Here is a 27,153-nt window from a genome sequence, read left to right as displayed (position 1 = left end):
GTATCGCTCTTTTTAAGTCATAATGTGGGACTATTTTAACATGTAAATTCAAATGTCCCTCTGATTTTAATTATGTCAGCATTGTTCAGTTGCTAAGTTGAGTCCAACTCTTTGCAACCCCATGGACTATAGCCTGCTAGGCTCCTCTACCCATGGGATTTTACGGGCAAGAATACTGGAACGAGTTGCCATTTTCTCCTCCAGGAGATCTTCCTGACCCAGAGATTAATCTGTGTCTCCTGTATTGACAGGTGGAATCTTTAATGTGGATTCACCAGGGAAGCCCTGATTTTAATTATACAAAATCGGAATTTTTGAATTATAAGAGACTTTATAGTTCATCTAAGACTATATCACATTTTAACAGTCTTTTTTCACTTTATGTTTTTGCTGATTTGAACACTGCCTACAGGCTGTGACTTCAAGAGAGAGGGGGATCACAGAAATGAATAGCTGGCTATAAAAAACATAGTTCAAGGGCAGAATTTTATTTTTGAGTAAGATTTAAGATTTTATAATTATGGGCTCTTGGCAAGAAATGAAATGCATCCCACTGGAAAAACTACATTTTGGGAAGAATATGTGCTGACTCGAAAGGACAGTTTAAACTGAAATAAATAATGGAATTTTTAAAGACATTTAAAAAAAACACCATAAAGCAAATGCTACAGCATTTAACAGCCCTGTGAAGAATAGTAATGATGGAGAAAGTACCCGCCCCAAAACTCACAAGGAAACTGTCAGAAATAAAAATGGTGGCTTGAAGAAGTCAAACATCAATGCACAGATTATAAGAAGTTGAACTTAATGAACACTTTAATATGAGAGTAAATAGGACTTCAGAGGAATCACCAAAGTCTGCCGAGGTAAGGTTTAAAGGAGAGGAGCAATAGGGCATTTCTACCTTGATCCAAAGGAACTGATCTGATTAAGGGGTGTGGGGGGGGAGCCTTTGTTGCATGTTAAGATTCCAACTTGATGGAAATATCTGAATCTAAAGGGAGAATCATGGTAAAGAACTGAGAGAGGTTAGAGGAAAGTTCCAGCAGAAGTGAGAGAATACCAAAGCTTCTTACCTGAACCGAAACTGTGAATGATGTGGGACTTCCCTGGTGGTCCAGTGGCTAAGACTCCACGTTCCCAATACACAGGGCCCGGGTTCAATCCCTGGTCAGAGAACTAGACCCCACAAGCTGCAACTAAGACTCGACGCAGCCAAGATAAATAAATATGTTTTAAAAAATAAGTAATCATCTCCTGCCTAAAACTCTCTGTGACCCCTTTCTCTATTAAAATTTTTTTTAAAAATGTGACTGATGCTTTCCTGATATACAATACAAAACCGGCAGAGATGATAGAGGAATTGGAAATTTCAATTATTCAGAGAGCCACTAGAAGTCTAATTGTGCCAAAAGACAGAAGTCAAAGAAGCAATGAGGGAAAGGTCAACCAAAGACTGACCGACAGATAAACTGGCTGGCAAAGCTGAACTTCAATCTAGGAACTTCAAAGAGAACTGGGAAGAAAATTGATCCTGTTTCTGTGATTCATATTGGCAAATTAGGGACTGCCAGGAACAGACTAAAGGAAAATGAGCAAATGCAGGCTTAATGCTAGCAAACATTGAGAAGACAAGTCTTCAGAATGGGAGAAAATAATAGCAAATGAAGCAATGGACAAACAATTAATCTCAAAAATATACAAGCAACTCCTGCAGCTCAATTCCAGAAAAATAAACGACCCAATCAAAAAGTGGGCCAAAGAACAGACACTTCTCCAAAGAAGACATACAGATGGCTAACAAACACATGAAAAGATGCTCAACATCACTCATTATCAGAGAAATGCAAATCAAAACCACAATGAGGTACCATTTCACACCAGTCAGAATGGCTGCTATCCAAAGGTCTACAAGCAATAAATGCTGGAGAGGGTGTGGAGAAAAGAGAACCCTCTTACACTGTTGGTGGGAATGCAAACTAGTACAGCCACTATGGAGAACAGTGTGGAGATTCCTTAAAAAACTGGGAAGAGAACTGCCATATGACTCAGCAATCCCACTGCTGGGCATACACACTGAGGAAACCAGAATTGAAAGAGACAACATGTACCCAATGTTCATCGCAGCACTGTTTATAATAGCCAGGACATGGAAGCAGCCTAGATGCCCATCAGCAGATGAATGGATAAGGAAGCTATGGTACATATACACAATGGACTATTACTCAGCCATTAAAAAGAATACATTCGAATCAGTTCTAATGAGGTGGATGAAACTGGAGCCTATTATACAGAGTGAAGTAAGCCAGAAAGAAAAACACCAATACAGTATACTAACACATATATATGATATTTAGTCAATCGGTAAAGATAACCCTGTATGCGAGACATCAAAAGAGACACAGATAAATAGAACAGTATTATGGACTCTATGGGAGAGGGCGAGGGTGGGATGATATGGGAGAATGGCATGGAAGCATGTAAATTATCATATGTGAAACGAATCACCAGTCCAGGTTCAATGTATCATGATACAGGGTGCTCGGGGCTGGTGCACCAGGATGACCTGGAGGGATGGGATGGGGAGGGAGGTGGAAGGGGGGTTCTGGAAGGGGAAAACATGCACACCCATGGTGGATTCATGTCAATGCATAGCAAAACAAATACAATATTGTAAAATTAAAAATAGAAAATAAACTAATTTTAAAAAAAAAGAAGAAAAGTCTTCAGAAACAGTAAAATTCAAGCAGAGTTGGTGTCTTAGACTTTAAAAATTCAAGGGGAAAAATAAGATACTACTCACATAGTCAGAAACTGCACATTCAGGGAAAACAGGTCAGGAAGAATTTCTGACAATACTATCACAAATGATTCTCATGAGGAACCGTGTGTGTGTGTGTGTGTGTGTGTGTGTTTGTGTGTGTGTGTTGGGGGGAGGGGCACTTAAAAGAAATCAATGCAACCAAGCAGAAAGCTCTCTTATGTGTGAACTATGTAAAAGGATACTACAAGATAAGGAAAACAAAGCTTGTGCACACTTTTTTGAAAGTATGAAAGACTTGTTAGAATGTATGAAAATGATACATCAAAAATGAATGTGAAAATGCTAGAAAGAATAAAAAAGAATTTTTAACCTAAATCTAGAGAATAGCTATTAATCCCAAGCTCAATGTAATTATATTTCAAAGAGAGATAAAGGTTACTGTCTTTTTTAAAATTTGTTTTTTCTCTAATATTAAATACATCTGATCTAAAGACTTGATTATGAGAGAAATGAAAAATAGCTATGGAGATAATAAGAGAAGACCTAGATGCTTTAAATGAATTCCCTTCCATTCCCAGAAATGGGCACAGGGATTAATGAATTCATCTCAGCATGGAGGTTGGAGAAGGCATGGCAACCCACTCCAGTGTCCTTGCCTGGAGAATTCCATGGACAGAGGAGCCTGGTGGGCTCTAGTCCATGGGGTCACAAAGAGTCAGACACGACTTAGTGACTAGCACACAGCGTGGAGGTAAGCTTTTAGTTGCCACAGAGTCAGTCCTTTGCCCCCTTATGTGGCTCTATCTTAGCAACCTGGATGAAGACAAACTTGTCATTTTTTCTAATTCTGGCTGTCATAGCTGATAGGCAAAACCAATATGTTGTATGCCAGATAATATTTCACAAAGTCCTGATCATCCATAATGATGGATCAAACACATTCTTGTGAAAAAGACTTAGAAGGTTCAGTTTAATGTAAGTTCAGAATCAATCACTGCGCCGATGCCTGTCTTAGGGCAGGTGATGGAATACTGGAGTAACTCCTCATACATTGAGACATTTCAATAAAAGATGTTTGAAGGAACTGGTGAAATACATCAACACCTCTGACAAACAACCAGAACTTTTAAACATGCTCATAAAGTGAACGGATGTATGAAAGAATGAATGAATGAACAAATACACGAGTTCAGCCTAACCATCTCTTATCAGTATGTATGAATCATCCAGTGTCTAAGGGAATGCCTAGAAAAAGCCTTGAAGGAATGTATCAGCAATCTAAACGATGACCCCATTTTTCTCTCAGGAATCCTAAGATGGGATCATTTGAGGGAAATTCAAGGGAAGTTCTATTTTCTCTACTGCCTATACGGAACAACACAGTATCACATGTGACTGACGCTGACAAGGACCACCATTCAGTTGGGAAAATTCCATATTGGCCACTATCGCCTTAGAAAACGACTGCTCAAAAAACACTATGCTCCAAAATTACCTAGCTGCAGACGTGTTGTCAGGGCACATTTAACTCATGCAGCAAAATCTCCAAACTAATTGTCATTACTGAAAAAGTGAAAGTGAAGTTGCTCAGTCGTGTCTGACTCTTTGCGACCCCCTTGGACTATAGCCTACCAGGCTCCTCCATCCATGGGATCTTCCAGGCAAGAGTATTGTAGTGGGTTGCCATTTCCTCCTCCAAATATTTTTTTTTTCATTAATTTTCATTAGTTCTTAAGGGTAATACAACTCTTGAGAAACAAACAAACAAAATGTTTGGAGTAATATAATTTTCGTAATTGTTTTCTTGTGTGTGTGAAAAATCAACCAACCAGAAACCTAGGGGCCAATTACCTTGGCTTTTTTGAGCAGGTCGACTATGTCGAGGTTCATGGATGCCAGCTCCCGGCTCGGCATGCTCTGCAGCTGGGTGATGATGAAGAGCTCACAGATGTGCTGCAGTCTGGACACCTGGTACATCTCCGCACAGATCAGGAGACACATAGCCTGGAAAATGCCGGCTGACGCAAGGGAGGGAAAGAAGAGAGAATGGGCAATAACATCGTCTCCTTTCTGACCCAGCCGCAGAACAGCAGCAAAAACGAAAAAGCGCTGACCGTACCATCCAGTGCCGAAGAGAATGCCTCAAAAAAGGCTTGAAGGGTTGAGTCAGCAATCTAAAGGATGACTCCATTTTAAAGGGAATTCAGTCAAGCCTTCAGACTCAGAAGCGACTCTGTTGTTGCTGTTGTTTTTAATGCTCCAGAGAAAGAGATTCTACCATTGCCCTTGATAATCAACTCCAGGGCTACTGGGTAACTCTGTCTGTTAGCTATACTAAATCCTTGCAATTTTTCTTCTGGCTTAAGTCCCCAGGTTTGTTTGGTTTTTATGGTGGTAAAATAAACATAACAAAAAGTTTTAAGTGTAAACAGAACGTTAAATTTTAAGTGCCAATTTAGTGGCATGAAGTATATTCACATTGGTGAGTAACCATCGCCACTGCCTTCTCCAAAACTACTTCCTTCCTCAACTGATACTCTGTACCCATTAAGCACTAAAATTTCCCCCTTCCCTAAACCCCTGGAAGTCACCCAGGTTTTTTTGTTAGTTTTTTTTTTTTTTTTAACACTTCTCTGTAAGTTGAATGATTTTTCCTTTGTCCCTCTTTAAATGTAGCAAGGAACCAATAGTGTGTATGATAAATATTTATCAAAATGAATAGATTACTTTCCTTTCTGCAATTTCCCAGTGAAAATATTCCAGTATCCAGGTAAACTTTCTATGTATTCATTTTGACTCATTTTCCCCCCACACGACACCTTTTACCATTTTTAAAGTATTTTGTCTTACAGTTATTGTTGCTTTTCTGAGCATTTTTTCTAATTAGTAAGATAAAACTTAAAATCCAAAGCTTCGATTACTCTAGTGAGAAGGTGACTGAAAAAACAAATTTCATTGTTATTCCAAATCCAGTCAAATATTTTAATTTAATATACAGATTTTTCCAATACCAAAATAATAAAATACCCAGTAACAGACATTCTGATGAGAATCAATGCTTTCATTTTTACTAAACAGCAATGATAAGCCAGTCTCTAACACTAACAACTGTATCTGGCTCCAAAACATTCTACAGATAGCTGCAAGACCAGAACTGATTCAATTGAAAGAATTTTCTGTCTTGGAATTTCTAAAACTTTTCACTAGAGGCCTCATGACTTATTTAAAACTTAGGAGATGTCAATAACAAACATTTTTGAATGTAAAATTAAAGCAGTAAGCCTGAAGAGAGGTATCACCTGAAAGGTGTATTTTCTTTTTATATTGGCAAGGGTGCCTGGCCAGGTCCTTGTAACCAAGGTCTCAGGCTCCTGAACTACACCACCGGGGCTTATTCTGGTTGTATCTGCAGTGGGAGCCATCTGGTGGTCAAAGGATAAAAACTAGTTAAAAGGGGCTTCCATGCTGGCATCCCAAAGCTCTGGGTCTGTGGAAAGGATTCTGCAATTTCTCCAAATGGCTCCAGGTCCAGGGAACCTGCAAAATCGGGTCCACCCTGCAGCTGCCACAGACAGTTCCCAGTCAACAGTCGGTGAACAGGGAAATAAATCCTACAGTCCACTGGGCATTCTAAACCACTGAAGAAAAGGTTTTGGATAAGTCAGCTTTAGGAGAGTATGATTCTAGAAGTTAGAAAAAAGTCAGACTTTTTAGTATTAAAAGTTGGAAAAAGGCCATCCTCTGGGCTAAAGTGACAACCACAGGAATCTCAGAATATTGAAATTTCTTAAAAGTGCCTCAATCGGAAGTCAGAGCCATAAAAGCGGCTGCCCAGCCCTATTTCCCTCATGAAAGGACAGTGTTCTGGGGAGCTCTCCGCCCTAATCTGTGGCAGTGGAGTAGCCGCTGAGTACCATGAGACACCTCCACTTCAGGGGGCCTGCAGTGATCAGCCTGCTGTTGGTGCCGCAGAGACACGTGAACTTATCCCAGGGTCGGAGGGCCCGCAAGAGGCACCCAATCACCACTCTTTCACTTGAACTGACTATAAAAATTCTCTGTTGTCCCAACATCACCTCCACCTGCTTGGCACATTCCATGATGTCAGCTCCCACAGACCTTAAATGAAAAGAGGTTTCATAGAAAGCAATGTCTCAAAATGGATTACCAGGAAAGAAAGAATTATGAGATTCTACTTAACATGTTCTTGTTGTTTCGTTCTTGTGTCCAACTCTTTTGCAACCCCATGTACTGTAGCACGCCCCCCACCTCCCCTCAGGCTCCTCTGTCCATGGGATTCTCCAGGCAAGAACACTGGAGTGGGTTGCCATTTTCTTTCTCCAGGGGATCTTCCCGACCCAGGGATTGAACCCATGTCTCCTGCATTGTCAGGCAGATTCCTTACCACCGGGCCACGAGGGAAGCCCAACATTGATGTTGGGAAAGATTGAAGGCAAAGGGAGAAAAGGGTGAAAAGGGCGGTAGAGGATAAGATGGTTAGATAGTATCACTGACCCAGTGGACATGAATCTGAGCAAACGCTGGGAGATAGTGGAGAACAGAGGAGGCTGGTGTGCTACAGTCCATGAAGTCACAAAGAGTTGGACATGACTTAGCGACTGAACAACAACATCATCTAACATGCATAATGGCTCACCTGGGCAACAGGAGTCTGTGTATAGATATTCCAAGAATGACAAGAAAGTCTCTTTGGAAACACCATAAACTGGAATCAGAACACTCTTTGCTTCCATGTAATTCCCGTTAAACATGGCTGCCATCACTTCACACCGGGCCACCAGGATGGCCCTGTGGGCCGGCACCGTCGTACCTGTAAGGTTCAACAGGGGAACAAAGCTAAGGGAGGTAAGCTTGCCGAGCTACTGTTCCAGCAATTTTCCTTCTAATCAGAGTGGTACTGCATTAGGTACAGCTAAGCTGACATTCAGAAACCAGATCTGGGCGTGATAACCAGCATTAAAATTCAGAGACTTTTTAGTTTTTTAAATAAATTGAAAAATTAAGAGAGTTCAAAAGTTGACTTTGAAACCAACAATTTGCAAGTCAGGCAATTATTTGTTACTTAGTTTTTATCTCCTGAAGCTAGAAACACTGAAATGAAATATTTTGCTACATGTTTTTATAACGAAACATCCATTCCTCTACAATTGGCTTGAAATACCACTACCCACCCCTGCCCATGTGCCTTCCCAAGGAAACACAGCCATTACTCACAGTACAGTCTTGTCCAGGCTTCCGTGTATCAGAAACAGGAAAATAAATCATGCTTAGCCTAAGCAGTTCATAGATCGCAGCAAGAATGGCAAGGGAAACTCTTGTGGGGCCAAAGGCAATATTTCAGACTTCATGGAAAATTCAGAGGAGGATGGATGACCTAGTCCCCTGCTTCCTCCCTGTCACAGTAGCTCCACAGGGAACCTCCCCTTCCTAGATGAATAATGCCTGCTTGTGGGAGGGCCAGGTCTGCTTTAAATTTTAAAGGCCCCTCCGCCAAATCTTCCCTGGTGGCTCAGAGGGTAAAGCGTCTGCCTGCAAGGCGGGAGACCTGGGTTCAATCCCTGGGTCGGGAAGATTCCCTGGAGAAGGAAATGGCAACCCACTCCGGTATTCTTGCCTGGAGAATCCCATGGATGGAGAAGCCTGGTGCAGGCTACAGTCCATGGAGTGGCAAAGAGTCGGACACAAGTGAGCGACTTCACTTTCACTTTTCAGCCTATATCCCTCACTGAAGCGCATGAAACTGAACTGACCATCCAGTGAAACTTGCTAAGCCCTCCAACCACCAAGCCAAGGGACCACGGCTATGGCAGACGGGACTCAGGTAGCCTGGGGCTCACCATTCCCACCACCTGAGGAAACCACGAATCTACAGCCAGCCTTCAGCTCAGTCGAAATCAGATCAACAGATCACCATCAAGCATCTGCCATGTGACAGCCACCGTGTTTGGTATTGAACATACAGAGATGAGAAACAAAGCGTACCTCGCTTTGGAGGCACCAAACTTTTAGTTTTTTTGCTTGTTTGTTTTAAATTAATTTATTTTAATTGGAGGCTAATTACTTTACAATATTGTAGTGGTTTTTGCCATACACTGACACGAATCAGCCACGGGTGTACACGTCCCCCATCCTGAACCCCACTTTCACCCCTCCTTCATCCCATCCCTCTGGGTTGTCCCAGTGCTTTGAGTGCCCTGCTTCATGCATCAAACTCGGACTGGTGATCTATTCCACATATGGTAATATACACGTTTCAACGCTATTCTCTCAAATCATCCCACCCTCGGCTTCTCCCACAGAGTCCAAAAGTCTGTTCTTTATATCTGTGTGGAGACACCAGACTTTTAGTTTGGTGGAAGACACAACAGCCAGTGTGAGTGACAAACTCTCCCCTTCCAGAAAGTAACTTTTATGAGCCAGACCACTCTGCCCTGCCCACAATTCTGCATCCAGCAGCCCCTAAATCTCATACTTCTCAGGGGCATATATTCTTCTCCATAATATTTACAATTACCGGGCTCTTCACGCTCTTTAATATCCAAGCAAAATATCTTTTGGCTCAGAAGAAAGAGGAAAAAAGTTCCATGTAAGCCTAGTGACTTTCTCCAAAGCCAATAACCCCTCAGGATCCACACGCAACACACGACTGCGCCAGTTTTGCGCTCACTGCCCGGCACCCGCACAGACCCATCTCCCGTGGGTGCAGGGAGAAGTCTCAGGAGTTCTCCTGCCAGGTCCTCACACCTACCAGCAGGCAGCCTCCCTTCCTGACCCCGTCTCTGCCTTTGGGTCACCTGCCCTCAGTGTTACAGTGTCCATCGGTGGGGGGTGACCAGTTTGCATAACGAAAGTGTGCTGGATATATTTGTACACAGCAATTAACAAAGAATTCAAATAGGCAATGCGATTTGACTTCTAATGGGAAGATTCTAAAATCTTAAATAAGGAACCACGAAAAAAGAAAAAAAAATAGGAGTATGGCTTAAACAAACTATAATTTGGGTTAAGCAGAGGAATTTAAGATTGGCAAAAAAAAAACAAACACCTAGTAGATAGTAGTAGATGGGAAAGAAACTTGATGGGAACCTTGAAACTTGAACAGAAATTTCCTGTTGATAATGTGGTTACAATGGAGTTACAAAACCAAGAGCAGAACACTTAGTACCTTCAAGCATTTTCAAGGCCCACTTCAAGCTTGGAATTGAGTTTGAAAAACCATTACACCTCCAATCAAGAAAATACCCATTTCTGTTTCTCACCCTTTCAAACTACTGTTCTGGTGTTATAAATTGTTACAAATTGTTCTACTGTGAGACTGTAATACAATACCTCAGTACAGCCACATTTTTAGACACTGTGTATATATATATATATATATATATATATACACATACATACACATACATATATAAGCAAAGTATAAAACATGCTAAATGAAAATAATGTAGCAATTATTTACACAATAGCAATAGGATAGAGCTGAAGAATTACTAGGGGGAAAAAGACATCAGTTTTCTAGTTAACAGATGAATATGTCCTTTGACAACATCAAGGCCTAAAGTAACTTTCCTTTGTAGTATTAAATTGTTGTTACTGTTTTTTTTTTTTTTTAAAGGAAGGAGTTTTAAGAGTGAAACAGTATTTGAAAGCCCAGTTTCTAGTAACTTTGCAGATTATCAAGGATCCTTGTTTTTATTACATACTAAAATACTACATATTTCATACCTTCTTCACACTACTTGCCAAGTTTCGAAAATGAAATTTTTAGAATCATTCTTTTGTTTTATTCTGAAAACAGGAAACTTGTCTAGCTCAAGAGAGGTTCAGAAATATGTACTAAGTAAACAAGACAGAATGTAGGTCTGTAATAGTATTTTTCATAAGGCACAGATTCAAATGTCAAAAGGAAACATATCTTTCTACATCAGATCCAAACATTTACTGTGACTAGTTTTATTTAATGGAAAAAGACACAAACTTATATACAAAATGTATTTGTATATGTGTACATTTGACGACTATTTCAATCATAGTTTTATATCTCACGTCAACTCCAGTCAGTTGTCAGTGATGTCTGAGCATTTTTTAAAAAGGATTTGCTGCAGCCCTTGGGTTCAGCACGGAAAAACGCAGTGTGGTTTGCCCTTCAGGCCTCTAAATATACTTTTCTATGCACCATCATCTCCATCCTCATGACCACTCACCACTCTCCCAGGTAGAAACTAGTATCCCCATTTTACAGGTGAGGAAACAGAGGATTCGAAAAGTAAAGCAATACAGCCAAACCTGTTAAACAGTAAAAATGCTTCCAAGCAAAACCCTGACCTGGTCTGTCACTCTTATCAAGCTTAACACTTAAAAGGACCTTTTAGAATCAACATGATTCACGGTCTTCACTTTGCAAATGAGAAGACTTCAGGCAGACATACGGAGGACCGGCCCAAGGAAACACACTGGCTGGAAAGCAAAGCTGGAGCTAGGGCTGCAGACCCTCCGCAGAGCAGTGACCACAGCTCTGGAAGCTGCCCTCCCCACACTCCTCCGAGCTAGGGAGCCTCTCCGCCAGCGGATGGCAGAGTTGTTTCTGGACCCTGCTTTCACCCATTCCTGCTCCTCTCTGCTCCTGACTCCCTTGGAGGCCTCGGGTGTTGAGCTGAGGAGGCTACAAAGGGCATTTAGCGCAGCTGCCACGCAGTATCTGCACAGGCATTACAGGGGGCCCTTGCAGGTCCGGCCTCTGCCATGGCGGGGGTGCAAGCAGGAGGTGCCTGTGAAGGGTCGGTAGGTGGGATCACCGAAGAAAAGCAGGAGACTATGAGGAGTTCTCTGTATCACTGCTCTCTTTTTTCTCTCAATGTAACATATTTTCATGCATTGCATATTCCCCACAAAAACTCTTCAACAGGTTACACTAAAATAATAGTGTAAAATATTAAAATAATATTTTACAATATTATTTAAAAATACTTAAAATATTATTTTAAAGTAACATTGCAAAATAATATACAGTATTGTTAAAATAATATTGCAAAATAATAGTGTAAAATAATTGGTGTCAGTGCCTCCTATGCAAATTATAAGCAAATATGGTCCCCTGTGAACCTTCTTTTCTCCGAATCCCTTTTTATATAATTTCAAGGTCACTTACTGTCCCATTCGCAGTAGCCCACACTCATGCTGCAGCTACTAACAGCCACTTACCCAAAGGCACCTTGGAAAGTTTCCAATTCACTGTTTGTCTTGGCAAGTGACCAGAGTTAAAAGCAAAACAAATCTTTCTGGTGAACATTTTTAAAAAGTAGGGTACTATTAGCTGTCATACATTTCTACCATAAAACTAAATTAAATCTTCCTTTTAGTAACAGCCCACCAGAAGGTAGGTGTACTTAATTCATTTGAAACAACTCCTTCTAGCCTTCTTGCCTAATTAAAGGAATTTCACAATTCATTTTTAAGACTATGCTTTCAATCTACTAAAGTGACAAAGCATCCAAGTGAATAACAATAATGGGCATTAAAATAGCTCATCTTTATTAAAATTAGGTAGCATTACTTTCCAACAGAGCTAAAAAGCAGCAATAGCTTCTGAATGTCATTAAGAAGTAAATGTAGTGATAACTACAGATGCCTGATGTAAGCCAGGCATGACCCTCAGCAAGAGTAGTTCTTTTTGCTCAATTAAAAAGGAAAAGAGCTGAAAACACAAACTAGACATAATGTAAAATGTTGAGGGGGCTAGTTTCAGATGATTCAAAAAGAAACACACAAACAAAATACACAGTTGGGTGATCTGTAACATCACTCTATCCCCTGCTAGTCCCTAAAAGTTAACGAAGCACTGGGTAACAGTAACAACAAACTAATGAAAATATAAATTTATTTTCTTATTTTAATAAACTATTTCATTTCCCTAGAAAATGAAAATTTCTAGAAATTGTAGAAATTTGTAGAAATTCAAGCAGTATTAATCTACATCCTACAATAGAGAATAGTCATTCCTTCTCCCGAAATATTCGAAACTGAAATAGAAAAGTTAGGTTAAAAAAAAAAAAAAGAAATTAAAACAAATGATGAACTTTGTAAAAACTGAACCGTACCTTGAATTTCGAAGACAACATCAGCAAGCATTGGCTTATTAAGGAAAAACTTGAGGGAAGTGTTATAAAACCACAGAGGTTTTCTGGCTTGATAGGTTTTGCAGTTCCTTAGGCAATTAAACTACAAGGAGAAATAAAAATACGAGAGGAAATATTATACAATATGCTTTGATAATTTGCCTAGAGAACGTGGAAATCTCTGCTGTGTCTAAAGGAGTAATGATTACCTCCTCTATGGCATCTCTGGTCACAGCTTTCGTGGAAACCTACCCTCGAGAACTACATCTGCTACCTGTCAGTGAGCAACACCGTACTACGCAGCACTCACAGCAGTGAAGGAGCTGGCTAAGTGAAAACTCTACACCTGAGAAGCTGCGGGGTCCTGAATTCCTGGACCTCTGTCACCTGGGAAACAGACAACAGTAGGGTGACCTCATATGAACGCCGAGTAAAACAGTTTGCATATACAACCTGCTTGTCTGTTCATGAGTTCAGAAAATATATACACAAAATCTAATCTGCAATTAAGAAAACATACATATTTTTCACCTATCACATCAAGTTCTTCTGCTCACTAGATTCAACATTAATACACCTGGGGGTGAGGGATTAATGCATCTTGATCTACCACCTTATAATCCTAAATATTGGTCCTGCCCACAGTCGTGATGGCTGGAATCCATCAAAGGCTGCCTGCATCTGTCATCTGGAGCTCTAGAAACCCTGTCCCATGACCACACCGCACTATCCTCTCCGAACTGCTAGCTGGAGCATCCAGTTAACAGTGCCTCTGTCTGACCTGGGGTCTCCAACCTTCCTCTGCTCCCCTCTCAGGAGCTGGTACTCTGTGTACGCTTTCTGTGATCCTTGAGACAATCCTTTCTGAAGGAAAGAACCCCAGGAGACAAGGGCCAGCCCCTCTCCCTTCCCCCATCACCCATTTCCCTGGCTGACTCTCAGAATCTCAGGCCGGGTCAGAACTCTGACCCTCTGGTCAGCTAGACAGGAAATTCAGAAAGCTTTATCTCCAAGAAATAACCAGGCATACAACGTTAGCCATAAGAATAAAAGGCACACTACTCCCCACTCTGAGTTAATCTACTAGGGTGGGACGTTAAAAGGTTTGGTGAGAAGGAAAAAAAACTTATCCTTCCTCTCAAAGAAGAACATACACTCCAGGATGATATCCATGAGCAAAACAGACAACCAAAACAGGATTATACAAACCCTGCTCCTATAATCTAAGTTCTTATACACAACATACTTTAATACACTTTGAAGGAACTGGGGGTGAGGCCTTGGGGGATTCCAACACATTAAGGAGAGGAACAGGCAAAAAGCATCATCAGAACCTGAGGGCTAGCAGGGGCTTCAGAAATCAGTCTAGAGATAAACTAGGCATAGACGGAAGTTCTTAGTGGTTAAGACTGGTTAGAATGGTTAGGATTCAGTAAATCCTATAAACTATGCCTGATAAACTGGTTAAACTATGCCTAGTTTATCCCTCATTTTAGAGAAAGCCCTGAGAAGACTTATTTAAAGCCACAGGTAATTTGTGGCAGACACAATTTAAACGGCTATTTCCTGAATCCCAATACTCAAAGAAGAGAGACCCCCCAGGCAAGCACCGGAAGAAAACACAGAACTCGTGTGTCCTCCCATGCAAAGGAAGAGTTCAGTTCACTTCCATAGAATAATACAGGCCCCAGCTTTCCCTTCCCCAAGAAGAAGTTGCTTTATTCTTGCTGCTCAAAGGAATGACTGTTCAGAATCCAACCCAAGGAAAAGCTCAGGTTTAGAACAACAGGCGACACTTCTGTCCTAACCATTTAGGTAAAGGTTATGAATCTGTTGGAGAAGGAAATGGCAACCCACTCCAATATTCTTGCCTGGAAAATCCCATGGTCAGAGAAGCCTGGTGGGCTACAGTCCATGGGGTCGCAAAGAGTCGGACACGACTAAGCGACTTCACTTTCACTTCACTTTCACTTTATGAATCTGTACACCATGAATACATGTAGATGTATTTTAGGTATCAATATATAAAGATTATGAATCTGTATAACAGATTTCCTTGTCACCTAAGCCTTGATTTTTTGGGGGGAGTGGGGCCATACCACACGGCTTGCAGGATCTTAATTCCCTGACCAGGGACTGAACTCAGGCCACAGCAATGAAAGCCCAGAATTCTAACTATTAGGCCACCAAGAACTTGCAACTATGTCTTGAATTTGGGGGGAAAAAAAAATGCGAGGGCAGAAGTTTGGAGAGAGTATGTGTATTTTCACTGGTCTGTGCGCAAGTTCATCTAGAGAACTTTTGAAAAGCAGAGTGCAAGTTTATAATGTACATTTCTACAAAAGTATTATTTAGCTGAATTAGACTATAAGAGCTACCACCCTGCCATACACCTGTACAAGTGGCCAGCTTCTGTATACCTGCTTTAATGTGCTATTAAAACAAAAAAAGGATGGTCTTATCCCTTAATTCCATATTTTGTTTAAAAAGAATTCATTTTTTTATTTAAAGAATAGTTGGGAATCTTTATAAAAACTTGGTGCAGTTTTGAAACATTAACTTAAAATGTTAATAAACTTAGGTTGTAGCATTAGCAGTCATCTGTATAAAAAATTAAAGAAATAATCATTTTTCTTACATTTAATAACCTCTATTCTGCTAAGCAGTGCACACAACTTACCTTTTTATCTACTGTAGCTGATTTGCTTATCACAGAATCTGATATAAGATTCTGGCTAAATTGTATAATGTAGTCATCTTAAAAGCGAACAAATTTACTCTTAAGGCTCTTATAGACTCTGCAAAATCTCAGTTACTAGAGTTTTCATGTGCAGTAGTTTATGACCATATACAAAGTCTATATTTCTATAATCTTTGAACCTATCAATATGATTTTAACTCTATACTGGATGAGAAACAAATCCTCAGCTGTCCATCTAGTCAAGGAGATTTCTCTGAACTGTTGAAAAAGACACACACTGAAACTGCCAGGCTCCTGAAAACTGTTTGGAACGAAACTGTGAGCAGTGAGAAAGCATCATCTCCAATAAGCCTGACTGTAACTGGACAAATTCAACAGCCTTCATTCTTAACGTAGACTGCATGTTCCCAGCGTCCCAGGGGAATGTCTCAGGGAACAGAATTCACAAACCAACATTTTAAAGACATGACTCATACACATTTGAATTCTTACATGAATTAAAATCAGAGATAGCAAGAAATCACGTGTTTATATTTAAAACACTTAAACAGCAAAAAATATACTTAAGAAAAAAATATATTATTGACTTTCCTCACGACTCCATAGTATATTCACCTTAGTATAGCAGTTATAATTCAGAGAAAGTCAAAGCAATCTAACTTACAATATACTAATTTACCTTTCCTGGTGTTTTTAAAATGCACTTAACTTTCTCAATTACATTTGAAACATCTCCAGAATCTTTCAATTTCTTCCTGATATCTTCTTCTAACTCTTCCCACTGGAAGGCACCTGTAAACAAATCAATATATATTGAAGTTTTTGTTAAAGCAAGAAGAAAAACAAATATTTTACTGGGTATCAATGTTCCTTTTTTTTTTTTTTTTTTACTATTTTCTTTTAAAGTTTTTATTTATCAAACATATATTCTTGCAGTTACACTAAAACATTTAAACAGCTCTCACATTAAAAAAAAAGTTTCCCTTCACCTAAATTATTTCTCAAAAGCTGGAGTCTTCTTCCTGAACAGCTGCCACCTCTTTATATAACAGGTGATCAGCTAATGATAACAGCAATGGCTAGAATATGAGTTCCCATCACAAGAGGGCCAACACTCAACTTATTTACTTGCTCTGAGTAAGAGGCGGATTGGTCCTTTCTAAGGCTGGATTCAATGATACCAATCATGGAGGGCAGTGACTACCATCAGCAAAGGAACGGAAGGCATTCAGAAGGTTTCCTGCACTGTCAGGGTCAGATCAGGATGTTCCATAGCCAGTTCTCACAGAACCAACCGGAAGAAGAGAGCTGGATAATTTTCTGTAGAACTACACAACTGTGACATTAAAAAAAAAAAAAAAAAAAATCACCCCACCCGCTCCCTCTCTCCCTTTTCATACCAATCCACTTTTAAGCCCTCTCTTCTTAGGTTTCCTGGAGAAGGAAATGGCAACCCACTCCAATATTCTTGCCTGGAAAATCCCATGGTCAGAGAAGCCTGGTGGGCTACAGTCCATGGGGTCGCAAAGAGTCGGACACGACTAAGCGACTTCACTTCTTAGGTTCACTTCACTCCTGTCAGCCCCTTTTCCTCTGGGTCTTACAGTTTCCTATTCCAGGATCAGCAAAACGTCTCCCCTTCCCCTAAACACTTCTCTCTTTGGCCTACAGCAGTCTCCTATCCAGCCTTCCTACTCCCAGATGGCCTTTTCCGCATCAAGTGAATCTTATTATCAACACAGCTAAGTTTCCAAAATTGCATGTCTGTAGAGATTACTCCCATCCAGCCCATCCCTTATAGACAGTCCTAAATCCCAAAAATACAACTCAAAAAGATACAGAGTGGGTGGGCACAGTTGGGAGACCCAGGTTCTAGTTCTAACTCTGCCATTAACGACCGGTACGAATTTAGCTGCTTTATCTCTCTGGGTTAACTTGAGATCCTTTTCTATTTGCTCTTGATCTTTCTCTTCTGGTATTTCCCTTCAGGTATCCAGAACTTTGCCAGGTGCCTTCATGAATACTGGGGAGTGGACAGGGCACAGAGTGAATATTTACTGAACCAGTGAGATTAGGCAATTGCCACCAGGCTGTACCAAGGAGATCCAAAACTAATCTTTTAGAATCAGATTGGCAGTCCAGTTGCTCTCAGGCCTCATTATAGCTAAGCCCTGCAGCACTTGGCACCTTGCCTATCTTAAACTTCTCCTTACCTGCCCTTCATGACTACTACGGTGTATCCTGGGAGAGGGCTGGGGGAAGGCGAGCCCTGATTTGAGGCATTTGCTATTCTGTGAGGTACATGCTCCCACCATGGCCAAGATCAATTCAACAACACAGAACACACCCTTAGGAACAGGTAAATACCACTGCCTCTCACACGTCAGCGCTAGCTAGCTCCAGGGCACCCTGCCTCTTCTTACCTTTGAGTGCTCTTTTTCTGACTTCACTGTTAGCTCTTTTCCCTCCTCAAATTCCCTAAGGCGTACAGTCCAGAACAAGCCTATGCTTTTTGTCTTCCTCTTCCTCAACAAATGATATTTAACTTCAAGTCACGTACTCTTTTCACAATCTGATGAATTCTCTGGATCACTACTCCAGAAAATTTCCCATGCACACATAGCCATTAAAGTTTATACAAAAAAAGAAGAATCCCTTAGAAGCCAAGGGACCTCAGATCAAGTAAATTCACTCTATGCCAGTGATTCTCACCCCTAGGTATGTATTACATTTACCTGGAAGATCTTTCATAAAATACCATTGGAGAAGGTCCCATCCCCAGACCAATGAAATTAGCATTTCTGGGGATGGGGCCCAGACATCAGTTTTAAAAGCCTCCAGGAAATTCTAGCGTGCATTGAGTGCTGACAACTATTGCTCTTCCTTTGGACATTTCATCCACTATCAAACCCCAGGGTCAGTGGCATGCAGCAAACAGTACGTGGAAGTAGTTTTGACTGATACTCACGCATGTTAAAGGAGACCACAGATATTGTTTCTTAAAAGTAAAATTACATTAACTAAAGAACACCTACACAGTATCTCCATTCAGAAGAGTATCATAAAGAAAACAAGCATCAAATCTAAGTGTATAAAGATTAGCAACAGGTAAATCCCTACAGGCTATCAATCTGTTTGAGAACAGACACAGAAAAATCCAATAACTGAAAAGAAAAGTAAGCCTAGGTTATAAGGGCACTCTAATGATTGGGTTCTTCACATAATTAGAAATGCTAATCAAATTATCTTTGACACTTAGGTCCTAATAAAGCAATAATCAGACTGAGATTTGTTTTTTCTTTTTCTGTGGTAATAACATTTACTGTTAGGCACTAAGCTATGTCTGACTCTTTTGTGATCCCATGCAGTGTAGCCCCCTGGCTCCTCTGCCCATGGAATTCTCCAGGCAAGAACACTGGAGTGGGTAGCTATTCCCTTCTCCAGAGGATCTTCCCAATCCAGAGATCAAACCCAGGTCTCCTGCCTTCAGGCAGATTCTTTACCATCTGAGCCACCAGGGAAGCCCCAATAACATTTAACATGTGTTCTATTTTCTTAACATAGTTTTAAGTGCTCACTACACTACTGCTAACAATAACATGGTACTGTATGTTACAGCAGAGCTCTAGATGTCATCCTGCATAACCAATTGTGATTTTCTTTAACTTCTTAGAGCACTTAGTCACTTAGTTTGAGAGAGCATGATCTACTCATACGCATTCAGCGGTTCTTTTATGCAGTGCAGAAAAGAGCATATCACAGAATAATCTCAAGAGCTGGAGAATACTACACTCATTTCCACATATTCATTTACCCTGGCAGCATTTCAGTATGTGATGTGAAATTCTAAGGGCCATCTGTAGCAGGAAGAGCTCAAAGCTAAATTCTTGATGCTCTTTCAAAGATTTCAATTGCTATCCATCTGAGATCCTGTGACTCAGGAATTTGCCAGCATAAAGGCTGTACAGAGTATTGTAAGAATGTTACAATTGTATGCCATTTAAGGATTACTCCTCAAGACCAGGAAACTGCTGGCCTCACTTTTCAGATTATTCCTCCTTCAGTGGTAAAGAATCTGCCTGCAATGCAGAAAACCCAAGAGACGTGGGTTTGATCTCCGGGTAGGGAAGATCCCCTGGGGAAAGAAATGGCAACCCACTCTGGTATTCCTGCCTGGAGAATCCCATGGACAGAGGAGCCTGACAGGCTCCAGTTCATGGGGTTGCAAAGAGTCAGGCACCACTGAGCATGCACACATAATGTCAGTGGTAGCCATGAAGTTCTCAGACGTTTTGCAATGTTAGCAGCTATCCAAGAGGAAATTAACATATGCACTTTTACTGTGTCTGTTTGCTCAGAAATTTGAATACGAAAATGAACAGAGGCCTTCATTACAGGGGTAAAGTGTTAACCAGAGTATTAAAAGGCCCTTTCTAAATACACGACTAATATGTCCATGGGAGAGACAATATCTACAACATTTCAAATACCTAAAGGTTAGAAGAAAATTTTAAAAAGAATGGAGACATTCTCTCTCATGTGGTTCATTTTTTTTTTTAAAGGAGGAGACAGGTTTAATAGGGTTTTTCAGCCCGTGTTTGCTCAGGGCAAACATTCCGGAGCACGCCCTATCATGGGTTCTGCCTCTGCCTCCCAGTCCAACTGACATGAGCACAACCGGCTCCTGTCTTCCACGGTTCCCAACACGACCTGCAGCCAGGCTGGGCTGCAAGAAGAAACCAGCGTGAAACTGGGTCTTAAGACTTGTGCTCTGTTCAAAAGTCTTTAGATGTTGGACAACAATAAGACAAACAAACAGAAAATACACAAGCCCGGCCTCTTAAGTCTCTAAGAAAAAAAAAAAAATTAGGTTTCAAATTTTAGTTTGCTTTAATTAAAAAAATATTTTTTTAAATAAACAACCTATGCACCATCGAAAGATCAAAGGGCAAAAACAAAACATCAGAAAACGTCTAGACACTTGAGATCAGGAATCTGGTTGATTTTTCTTCTCAATAAATTGTATTTTTCTGAGACTGTCATCTTTTTAAACACAGCGAACAGTATCACTTTTGCTTGAGTCTGAGATTATACTGAGTAAATAATTAAAGAATAATTATTAGGCACCTGCTGAAGCATTTGTTTTCCTTTTACCTCCACCCACATCCAGGTCTCCCTGTAGCCCCAGGTCAGTGGCCTGTGGCCAGCGTGTACCTGGCACTCCCTCTTGACTGGGTCAGATGCAAACAAAGTTCAGAGCAGAAAGGTAGCAGCTAAGTGTCAGACTAAGAAGTCCATGCCCTGAACTGGTTGGGGGTCTGCGGCTCAGTAAGCTCTCCCTGTCGTCACGCACCTCTGCCCTCTAGTCACTATTGCCAGGCTCACTTGGTTTCCACCCAACCAGTAAGCATTCACTTTCCTTAACTTGAGGCAGGGGGTGCAAGGATGCATGGACAGCCCCAGCTCCAGAGAGCTCTGTGTCAGTCATCCTGGCAGGTGATTCCACTTTGACCCTGTGCCCTGAGACTAATCACTGGGTTCCTCTTCAGGGCCTCTGGGCTGAATTCGGGCCTTCATCACCTGGCTGTGGCTGGTGGTCCCCGTTCTTCCAAGAGCAGGTGCTGCAGCAACTTGTGGTACTAAACATCAGCGCTGCCTGGAGACTACTGGAAATGCAGACCGTCATGCATTCAAGGGTTCAGATCTGATAGATAAGACAGCCTAACAAGAACTATGGACGAAGGTTTGTTACACTGTATAGGAGGTGGTGGTCAAAATCATCCCCAAGAAGAAATGCAAAAAAGGCAAAGTGGTTGTCTGAGGAGGCCTTACAAATAGCTGAGAAAAGAAGAGAAGCGAAAGGCAAAGGAGAAAAGCAAAGATATATCTACCTGAATGCACAGTTCCAAAGAATAGCAAGAAGAGATAAGAAAGCCTTCCTCAGCAATCAATGCAAAGAAATAGAGGAAAACAACAGAATGGGAAAGACTAGAGATCTCTTCAAGAAAATTAGAGCTATCAAGGGAATATTTCATGCAAAAATGGGCACAATAAAGGACAGAAATGGTATGGACCTAAGAGAAGCAGAAGATATTAAGAAGAGGTGGCAAGAATGCACAGAAGAACTGTACAAAAAAGATCTTCACAACCCAGATAATCACGATGGTGTGATCACTCACCTAGAGCCAGACATCCTGGAATGTGAAGTCAAGTGGGCCTTAGAAAGCATCACTACGAACAAAGCTAGTGGAGGTGATGGAATTCCAGTTGAGCTATTTCAAATCCTCAAAGATGATGCTGTGAAAGTGCTGCACTCAATATGCCAGCCAATCTGGAAAACGCAGCAGTGGCCACAGGACTGGAAAAGGTCACTTTTCATTCCAATCCCAAAGAAAGGCAATGCCAAAGAATGCTCAAACTGCCACATAATTGCACTCATCTCACACGCTAGTACGGAGAAGGCGATGGCACCTCACTCCATTACTCTTGCCTGGAAAATCCCATGGACGGAGGAGCCTGGCAGGCTGCAGTCCATGGGGTCTCAAAGACTCGGACACTACTGAGCAACTTCATTTTCACTTTTCACTTTCATGCATTGGAGAAGGAAATGGCAACCCACTCCAGTGTTCTTGCCTGGAGAATCCCAGGGACGGGGGAGCCTGGTGGGCTGCCGTCTATGGGGTCGCACAGAGTCGGACATGACTGAAGCGACTTAGCAGCAGTAGCAGCACACGCTAGTAAAGTAATGCTCAAAATTCTCCAAGCCAGGCTTCAGCAATACGTGAACCGTGAACTTCCAGATGTTCAAGCTAGTTTTAGAAAAGGCAGAGGAACCAGAGATCAAATTGCCAACATCTGCTGGATCATCGAAAAAGCAAGAGAGTTCCAGAAAAACATCTATTTCTGCTTTATTGACTATGCCAAAGCCTTTGACTGTGTGGATCACAATAAACTGTGGAGAATTCTGAAAGAGATGGGAATACCAGACCACCTGACCTGCCTCCTGAGAAATCTGTACACAGGTCAAGAAGCAACAGTTAGAACTGGACATGGAACAATGAACTGGTGCCAAATTGAGAAAGGTGTACGTCAAGCCTTTCTATTGTCACCCTGCTTATTTAACTTATATGCAGAGTACATCATGTGAAATGCCAGGCTGTATGAAGCACTAGCTGGAATCAAGATTGCTGGGAGAAATATCAATAACCTCAGATATGCAGATGACACCACCCTTATGGCAGAAAGCAATGAACTAAAGAGCCTCTTGATGAAAATGAAAGAGAAGAGAAAAAGTTGGCTTTAAATTCAACATTCAAAAAACTAAGATCATAACATCTGGTCCCATCACTTCATGACAAATAGATGGGGAATAAGTGGAAACAGTGACAGACTTTATTTTCTTGGGCTCCAAAATCACCACGGATGGTGACTGCAGCCATGAAATTCAGCTTTCTCCCTGGAAGAAAAGCTATGACCAACCTAGACAGCATATTAAAAAGCAGAGACATTACTTTACCAACAAAAGTCCATATAGTCAAAGCTATGGTTTTCCCAGTAGTCATGTACAGATATGAGAGTTGGACCATAAAGAAAGCTGAGCACCAAAGAATTGATGCTTTTGAACTGTGGTGTTGGAGAAGGCTCTTGAGAGTCCCTTGGACCGCAAGGAGATTAAAGCAGTCAATCCTAAAAGAAATCAGTCCTGCATCTTCATTGGAAGGACTGATGTTGAAGCTGAAACTCCAATACTTTAGGCACCTGAAGCGAAGAACTGACTCACTGGAAAACACCCTGATGCTGGGAAAGACTGAAGGCAGAATGAGAAGGGGATGACAGAGGATGAGATGATTGGATGGCACCACTGTCTCTATGGACATGAGTTTGAGCAAGGTCCAGGAGTTGGTGATGGACAGGGAAGCCTGGTGTGCTGCAGTCTCTGGGGTCACAAAGAGTTGGACACGACTGAGTGATTGAACTGAACTGAACTGATGCCCCATCGGGGCCCAGCGAATCAGAATCTGCACATTAACAAGATCACCAGGTGACTGGCAGGTACTTTAAGGTTTGAAGAGCACTGGTACAGGTGATAGACAGGCTGCAAGACCAACCACCTATTTTCAGAATGTTGGCCTTTCTTAGGCTGAGCTCCAGAATTAACAGTGCCTCCTGACTGCACTGTCTTGCCTGCTCTTCCACCTTCCCACAGTCACAAGAGAGGATCTTTCCAAAGCTCAGTCTGATCATGCATAAAGTTCTAGAACAGCTTCTAAGAACAGCAGGAGCAGCTCCCACCAGCCCTGCCAGCCTCATCTCCTTCCAGCCATCACCTCTCACTCCATGCTCCACCCATGGAAACTACCTGTGGTTCCCAGGAAACAGCAGTCACCAAAGGTTACACTTTCATTAGTGCAAATTTCTCAACATTTTCACTTCTCTCAAAAAGCATTAGCCAGTGAAACATGAACTACTTACAATAAGTAACCAACTCTGGGGAAGGGTACTAGGGAGTAAGAACTTTCTTTTTTTCTCTTCCTCCCTTTCCCATCTGTATGTATGAATTTTACAATTGAAAAAAAATTACTCCCTAGGAGAAAGATAAGCAGGTTCTGTCATTGGACATACATTTAGTTATTTTATTGCTCCCATATTAAAGAGGACAGAACTGACCTCAAAGTGTTCATGTGCCTTTGAAAGTATTTAATGGATACTGTGGGAAACATTCTGAATAATTCATGACTTCAACAGGAGGCTCATTGAAAAGAAAAGACAAACACTTCCATCATGGTTCTCTGATATATCATTAAAGACATTTTCTTTTTCTTCTAATGTGTAAACATTTTGGCTTTTCAAAATTAGTCCTAATTCTGAACTGTGAGATTCTAAGTTTAAACACAAAAATCTGTTGTACTAAATGAAGTCTCTAGCTTATCTGGTTTGTTCACATGATGACTCACAGCTTCTAGAGTCCACTCACTAGTTCAGCCTACACTTACGGAGAAGCTGCCATGCGGAAGGCACTGACTGTGCTGGAATGCTCTGCAGGGGTGGAATATTCCAAGCAAATAGTCACTTAATGGATTTAAGATTTATATCACCACATTCAACATTTTTAATCCACTTAAATCTGCATGCTACAACTGTATTTTTCACAACCATTAACTTCTTAACTTGCAAAACTAAACACAACCTCAATGAAAAAAAGGAAAATCTTATCATCAATCATTTGAACTGAAGCCTACGCAAATCTCTGATGCTAAATAATACTTTTTTCTTTATTTGCAAACGTTTCATCAGTCTGCAATTCTAAAGTCGAAAAACAGATTATAAATGTTTCTCCAGACATGTTCCAGAGAATTAGCGACCTTAACCTAATAATTCATCAGCACATGGTTCCAAGCAGAAAAAAGAAAATTAAAGAAGAGAGAAATCTTCAGAAAACCTGTATTTAGATGTTTACTTTAAAAATCATTTGACATCCATTCTTTTCTATTCTTAAATGGGACACTTAAATGTGAGTGCCCAATTTATCTGCTAAAATGCTGTGCTTAGTCGCTCAGTCGTGTCTGATTATTTGTGACCCCATGGACTGTAGCCTGCCAGGCTCCTCTGTCCATAGGGATTCTCCAGGCAAGAATACTGCAGAGGGTGGCCACGCCCTCCTCCAGGGAATCTTCCCAACCCAGGGACTGAACCCAGGTGTCCTGCATCGCAGGCAGATTCTTTACCAGTTGAGTTACCCAGGAAGCCACCCTGCTAAAATAACTCAGATTAAAAAGTCTAATCTTTAGAATATATGTGCTATACTTAGCTTTTAAAAGGATAAGAAGAAAAACAGTTGATAAGCTGAATCTTACAACGGTAACAGCACAGAAGTAAATAAAGTAGTTTGAAATAGTCACAGTCAAAGTTAATTAGACTTCAGCCTGAACTAACTTTAGATACCGTTTCTAGTTGCTAAACTGAATGCAATGATCATAGTCATTTCTCCCTTCAAATCCCTCCAAAATCTGAGTCAAACAAGAATAAGTAAGTAAAGACACTTATTTTCATATATATTTGAGGACTTTTATTTCTTTAAAGTTAAACCAGACAATGAATTCTTGAATATTGAATACTGAATTTTTTCAATTAAAAATTGAATTGAAAATTGAAAAAATATTGAATTCAATTGAATATTGAATTGAAAAAATATGAATTTTGAATATTCTTTTAAATATAATGGCTTCCTTGGTGGCTCAGATGGTTAGGAATCTGCCTGCAATGCAGAAGACCTGGGTTCGATCCCTAGGTTAGGAAGATCCCCTAGAGAAGGGAATGGCTACCCACTCCAGTATTCTTGCCTGGAGAATTCCACGGACAGAGGAGCCTGGAGGGCCACAGTCCATGAGATTGCAAAGAGTCAGACACAACTGAGTGACTAACACTTACATAAAATACTAACATACTCGCTCAATAGGAAAAGAGGTTACTGTTTCTACAGGTGGATATAAAACCAAGGCAAGGAAACTTGTAAGGAGAGAGAAAGCTCGGACAAGTTCCTATGGATAAAGCAAATACTATATCATTTACAATCTTCACCTCAGATAGTATGAATAAGAGAAAGATAAAACCAACCGGTACACATGAAGACCACGGGCATACTTCATTTCAAAAGCTTATGAGGCTGTACCAGAACCGTCTGACGAGATACCTGAATAAATGAAGCGCAGGATGTCCGATAAACAGGAACAGAAGAAGGCGTCTTTAACAATGACTCGTAAGGGCGGGTTGCCGGGAGACTCCTGGCTAGCACCTGGAAACGCAGGGTCTCTGTTTATGGTAAAGAGATCCTGGGTAGTTTGGACGATGCTGGAATCCTGAATGTCGGCAGGACTCTTCACGCTGAAGAGCAGCATGAAAACATGGCTGACGGCGCAGAGAACGATCTTGTGGGCCTCCGCCACTTCCTGCAAATCCGGGCTGTAAAACACCACGTCCACGCACTGGCAGCAGCACAGCAAGTTGTTTAAGTCGGCGTTATAATGCGACGCTTCAGCCTTCAAGACGGGCATTTTTTCTGTTTCAGAAGAAAAGTAAGAATAATAAACTGCTCTTTAGGTCTACAGACCCCCATCACTTCAGGTTTAAACACAACAAAACAATATTTTTTTAATATTACTAGGTTGAATCACAGGAAGTTGCCAATATTTGGCCATTTTGGACCCCCAAAAACAGCACTTTTTCTATAGCTTCCTCTAATTATAAACTATCCAGGAATGACACAGATACACAGAAATACTGTATTTGCTTTTTACAGTACAAATGAAAAATGTACCAATGTGATAAAGAGCATTTCTCACTATGTGTGCCCCCACATGAAATATTTCTCCAAATACTGGATTTTAAGTATGTTGGCTGTCATCATTCTTCACCTGATAAAAAATCCAAAGAAATTTCTGAGTAAGTTCTGAAGAGACCAACCTCACATCTAAAGTTGTTTTCCTCCCGGAACGACTGGAGGCAGAAGAATAAATTGTTAAAACTGCAGCCTCTCAAAAGTCAGGGTTCAGAGC

General features: G+C 41.0%; 1 protein-coding gene and 1 long non-coding RNA gene across 3 annotated transcripts in view; one reads left to right on the top strand and one right to left on the bottom strand.

The window, feature by feature from the left end:
- Window positions 1-27,153, bottom strand: part of RHOBTB3 (Rho related BTB domain containing 3) — a 62,609-nt gene that overhangs the window by 10,642 nt on the left and 24,814 nt on the right. For both annotated transcript variants that reach the window (XM_081498761.1, XM_081498762.1), the window contains exons 6-10: window positions 26,292-26,657; window positions 16,281-16,393; window positions 12,883-13,003; window positions 7,422-7,595; window positions 4,616-4,782 (exon numbers count right to left, since the gene is read on the bottom strand). In XM_081498761.1, the coding sequence (XP_081354887.1) occupies window positions 4,616-4,782; window positions 7,422-7,595; window positions 12,883-13,003; window positions 16,281-16,393; window positions 26,292-26,657 (941 nt within the window). The remainder of the gene's footprint in view (window positions 1-4,615; window positions 4,783-7,421; window positions 7,596-12,882; window positions 13,004-16,280; window positions 16,394-26,291; window positions 26,658-27,153) is intronic.
- On the top strand, window positions 7,403-8,787 carry LOC145509609 (uncharacterized). The gene is made up of 2 exons (XR_014056232.1): window positions 7,403-7,630; window positions 8,498-8,787. It is a non-coding gene; the product is annotated as an uncharacterized LOC145509609 (long non-coding RNA).

This window comes from Giraffa tippelskirchi, chromosome 6 (assembly GCF_054371585.1).
Source record: "Giraffa tippelskirchi isolate mGirTip1 chromosome 6, T2T-mGirTip1v1.2.pri, whole genome shotgun sequence".
NCBI lineage: Eukaryota > Metazoa > Chordata > Mammalia > Artiodactyla > Giraffidae > Giraffa > Giraffa tippelskirchi.
This window is presented reverse-complemented; position numbering and strand designations above follow the sequence as displayed.